This window comes from Cryptomeria japonica, chromosome 2, assembly GCF_030272615.1.
Source record: "Cryptomeria japonica chromosome 2, Sugi_1.0, whole genome shotgun sequence".
In the NCBI taxonomy this organism is placed as follows: Eukaryota; Viridiplantae; Streptophyta; class Pinopsida; order Cupressales; family Cupressaceae; genus Cryptomeria; species Cryptomeria japonica.
Window position 1 is genome coordinate 374,686,058 of NC_081406.1, and position 4,487 is coordinate 374,690,544.

A 4,487-nucleotide genomic window follows, 5' to 3' on the forward strand; every position below is an offset into this window, starting at 1 on the left:
CATTCATCCCAAATAAATCACATAACATTTTACAAATTATTTAAGCTATACCAATCTGACTCAAAGTTGATCGTAGCTATCAAAGACATGACTTTGAACAATTCTCCCAGACAGCTCTTTATGCTAAACCATACTCTCGTGATCAGAGAGGGGAATGCTTGCATTATTCTCGTGAACCATCCATTATACTGATTTCATTTTTTATAATATTACTTATTGATGCCCATTATAGCAATCTATGAAACCAGGCGATGATGAGTCATGACTTAGACTAATGAAAAGCAAGTCTGTGTTCCATAAAACAGCAAACAGTAATGATGACATTACATGCTCTATTTCCTCGGGCATAATAGAACGCAAGGAGACCTCCTTTATCATCAACTCCCCACAAAATGGACATTCCCCAGCCACAACATCATCAAGCTGAACCATCTTTACCATGGCAGCCACAAATCTTTCGAAGAAGAGAGTCTCATTTGTTGCAAAGCTTGCAACTATTTCACTACTGCGGGAATCAATGGAGAGGCTCTCATCAAATGCAAACAATACTTCACCATTCTCTAGATTCACGTAGTACTTGTTGTCGAACAAATTTGGAGTGCGAATGTCCAGATTAGTGGTGTTGACAGTGGTAGAAGACGGGCATGTGAGGTAAAGTTCCTCTGCAAAACTCTCATTCAGAGTGGAATCCTGTGTTGGGTAAAGTCTGTAGGCAAAGGACGTGCAATGAGAGATACCCATCATTTGCACAAACTGAAGGGAGATTTACATTCTCACAGATGCCACAAGTGCTTGCTTTCCTTGCCATTACATCCATGCAGGGAAAAGAATTTATTAAGTTTTGAAAGCTGGCTGTTTTAATTTATTTATAACTTCAAACAATGCCTGCGTAGAAGGAGAAGATTGGCTGTAAGTTGCTTTATAATCTTCGATCTGCACCCCCTTTTCTTCACTATGTGGACAACAAAATCTCTTGCAAACTATTTTGGCCACCACGCTGCCTTGGAGGTCTATTTGGGGTAACGTGAGGAGAAGGAGATTAATGCAATTTGCCATTGTTTAAATGTTTTTTACTGATCTCTTTTCTCAAACCACACACAGCAAAGAGAATGGGAAGACCACATAGAGCTCTTGGTTTTGATCTACCATTGCACTTTAATGGAAATCTTCATGTAAATACTCTCCTCAATCTAGCACACTCAAATTTAATCCATAATATAGGAGAGTATTTCATGCTTGCACTTGCACTGTGCTTCAATAAACTTTGGTTCTGAAACGTTTCTCTAATTTCCTTCAAACCTCTCCATAGAGATTTTGCAAACTTGTACATATCTGTCCCTGGGAGATTGCATACCATTACATTCGTTGAAAGATGTCGAAGCATTTGAATAATGATGTTGGTGATGCGAAGGCCAAGGCATGGGAAAATGCATTGCCATGAAACAAGAACAGTTCGCCACAAAAAAAAAAATAAATAAATAATGCATAAGCATGAGCCAGGTCGGGCCCCAAAGTGGGTCCGACTAAAAAAATTTTCGTTTTCAAGCAACTGGCCTCTGGAATGCTTCACTGACCTCAAACATACCTCTGGAAATGATCAGCATCATTTTGGATCATCAGACTGAATTTTACAACCTCCAGGCGATTACGCCACAATTTTCGCATTTAATCGCGAAGACGTAATTTTCAATGTGGTCAAAACACCTTTCTGGAGCTCGCCGTCTGACAGGCATGTACTTTGATATACAAGGATGATATCTACCAAACGGTTTCTCAAGATGAGTCCCGAGTGAAGAGATATTAATTTCCGAAAACGGCCAACTGGCTTTGTCGACACTGCGGACCTGATGAAGTCAATGTCCTGGCAACACATGACGCCTTTCTTAAAAATACCAAACGACCTCCGTAAGCTCTCAAATTCGGAACATAGGTACCTTTAAGTACATATTAAATCTTTGAATTCTTAGTTTGATCACCCGACTGACAAGATGCAAACGGAGCGCTCACCAAAATGGCTACATTAACTGATCTAACACTGGAAGTGCGGATAACTGAATTTGGTGACAAAACGAGTCCTTTTGAAAACCGATCAAACGGATTGGTAGAGCCTTGAAATTTGAAACGTAGCTCATCATTTATACCAAGATCAGCCCGGAACAAACATTATGGCATGATGCTTACTGAGGCAACTTTTACACTTATGCGAAACAGGGCTCCGACTAGCTGTCGAAACAGGGACTTGCCAAAACACACAAACTGCAAACGGATTCGGTTTAGAAAACTGAGCAAATGGATTCGTCAAGACCTGAAATTTTGCAGGGTGACTCACATTAATGCATACAATTGAATCCATTTTGAATTTTTTCATGATGATCAACAGGGCAAAAGATGTAATCGCTCAAAGTAGGCTACTCAATAAAATCTGCATTTGTGCCTAAAATGCACTTCCAGCTCACCCCTCAAAACGGGTACCTCATAAACTTATCCAAATTGAATTCTGAAAGTTGCACATCACTGAATAGGCCAAATGAAAGGTGTGGGACATGAATCCCGAGCCTTACCCTCTGAAAATCAACCGGCTCTACTCTGCCCTCTCGCAAACTAAGCCATTCAAACTGACTTCATTTAGGTATGCAGAGCAAAAATTTGAAATAGGCCTACAAACTTTGACTCAATTTTAAATACTCCCAACAGTGGCTCTGACTGGGGATGGTTGATTGTGAGATCAACACAAGAATCCAGATATCTTTGGTTAAGCAGACCACCCAAAAACGGATCATTCTTCTCTCGATTCTTCTCTTCTCAAAACAGGGCTTCCTTATTCTACCCAAACAGCAGGACACTTTATTGAAAACCACACAACTGAAGCAAAGCAACTATACAAAATATACAAACAACTCACAACTGATTATAACTGCTCCACTTACAAACATTTACCTCTGTCAAAAATCTGATTTTCATCACTTGACATATTGATCAAAACAAAGGCACCTTCTAGTAACAACTGAGCATGATCATTATAATCAACCTCTTTTGTCTCATTACTGAAACAACTAGTGTGCATACCTTTGGTTTAATTTTGAACTTTGTGATCAAACACTATTTCAACACAAGTAAAATCATGAGACAAATCACCATAGAGGCATTCCCACAAGCTGACATACCTTTCACTGTCCCACTCAACTCTATCATTTGCAAGGACATCATCATGCTGAACTTGAAAAATAAAACACTCATTTTCAACATTGTAGTTCCTATCAGCACATACCTTATTATCATTTAAATCAATAGAATGAGGGACACTACTAACCAACTGATGCAAACAAGGAACATGAACATTACCATCCAGATGTGATACTTCACTATGCTGATCACACCTCATACTATCCTTGCTTATCAAACTGAAAACCTCTGCATTCTCAACATCCCATTCATGGAAAAGAATGCATACCTCCGGTTGAAGCAAATCCTCAGCTAAATCTTCTTCATCTAGACTTATGTCTACCTGAAACACTTCCATTTGTGGTCTGAAAAAGTCATAACATAACCCATGCCTCTTGTCTTCATCATGAAGTAAATTCTTACAACCCATGCTACTGATGTTCAGAACTACATCAGTATTATGGACTGGTTCATCATTTACAACATCTGGCTGATCAGTTATTTCTTCATACAAAGGGTTAGAAACAAAATGGACAATCCCTTTATGAACATTATGACACTGAAGTGATTGGTCTGTATCTATATCAGCATTGAATAAAGCATTAGTAAAATTGCTAAAGACACCATCCATTCGATCCTCATAATCATCTTCATCAGACAAAGAAGAAAATGAAACTTGGCTGGAACAATCCTCAGTGTTCCATGTTTCATATTCATGAGATTTTATTCTATGACCATCATTCTGAAAATCAAGATAATCAAACTTATCTTGCCACAACTGATCTTCTTCACCAATTGAACACTCGTCATCAGCCAAAGAATGAACATGAACATCGCTGCCATTCACTTCATCAGATAAGTTTTTAGCATGTTCACTAAATCTTTCTGTCATAAAACCATCTGTTAGATCAGCATGTTCATCAAGTGTACACGCATTCAATTCACAGTCCTTTTCTGAAGAATCCTCTTCACTATATTTCAGAAGGTCTTCATCAACAGCTCGAAGGCTCTCCAACATTTGAACTTTCTTATCCACAACTTCAAGAGCTTTCTTAAGTTCTGCAATCTTCTGGACTTGCATTGCACTTCGCTGTTCCATGTGAGATTCCATAAACTTTTGTCCATCCATGTGTGCTATATCTTCATCGCCATCATGTGTACCATTACAATTTTCTGAATGAACATTGTGCATATCTTTCAAAAAAGAAAGATTATCAACATGATTACAAGAAGCAAAATCTGAAGTGAAATTTGAAAAAACATTTACTTCATCCTCAACACAATTGACATCATCAATGTTTAAAAGAGGATCAGCTATTGTTCGC

The 4,487-nt window shown here is 38.5% G+C and overlaps 1 protein-coding gene across 1 annotated transcript; it reads right to left on the reverse strand.

Moving 5' to 3' along the window:
- Nucleotides 1-213: 213 nt before the first annotated feature.
- LOC131064444 (peroxidase 12-like) lies at nucleotides 214-741 on the reverse strand. Its single transcript, XM_057998583.2, has one exon. The coding sequence runs from the start codon at nucleotides 739-741 to the stop codon at nucleotides 214-216; it is 528 nt and encodes a 175-aa protein (XP_057854566.2).
- Between the last annotated feature and the right edge of the window lie 3,746 nt (nucleotides 742-4,487).

Bases quoted from the DNA above. Each gene is read 5' to 3' on its own strand.
- LOC131064444 (XM_057998583.2), bottom strand. From the start codon at position 741: ATGGGTATCTCTCATTGCACGTCCTTTGCCTACAGACTTTACCCAACA.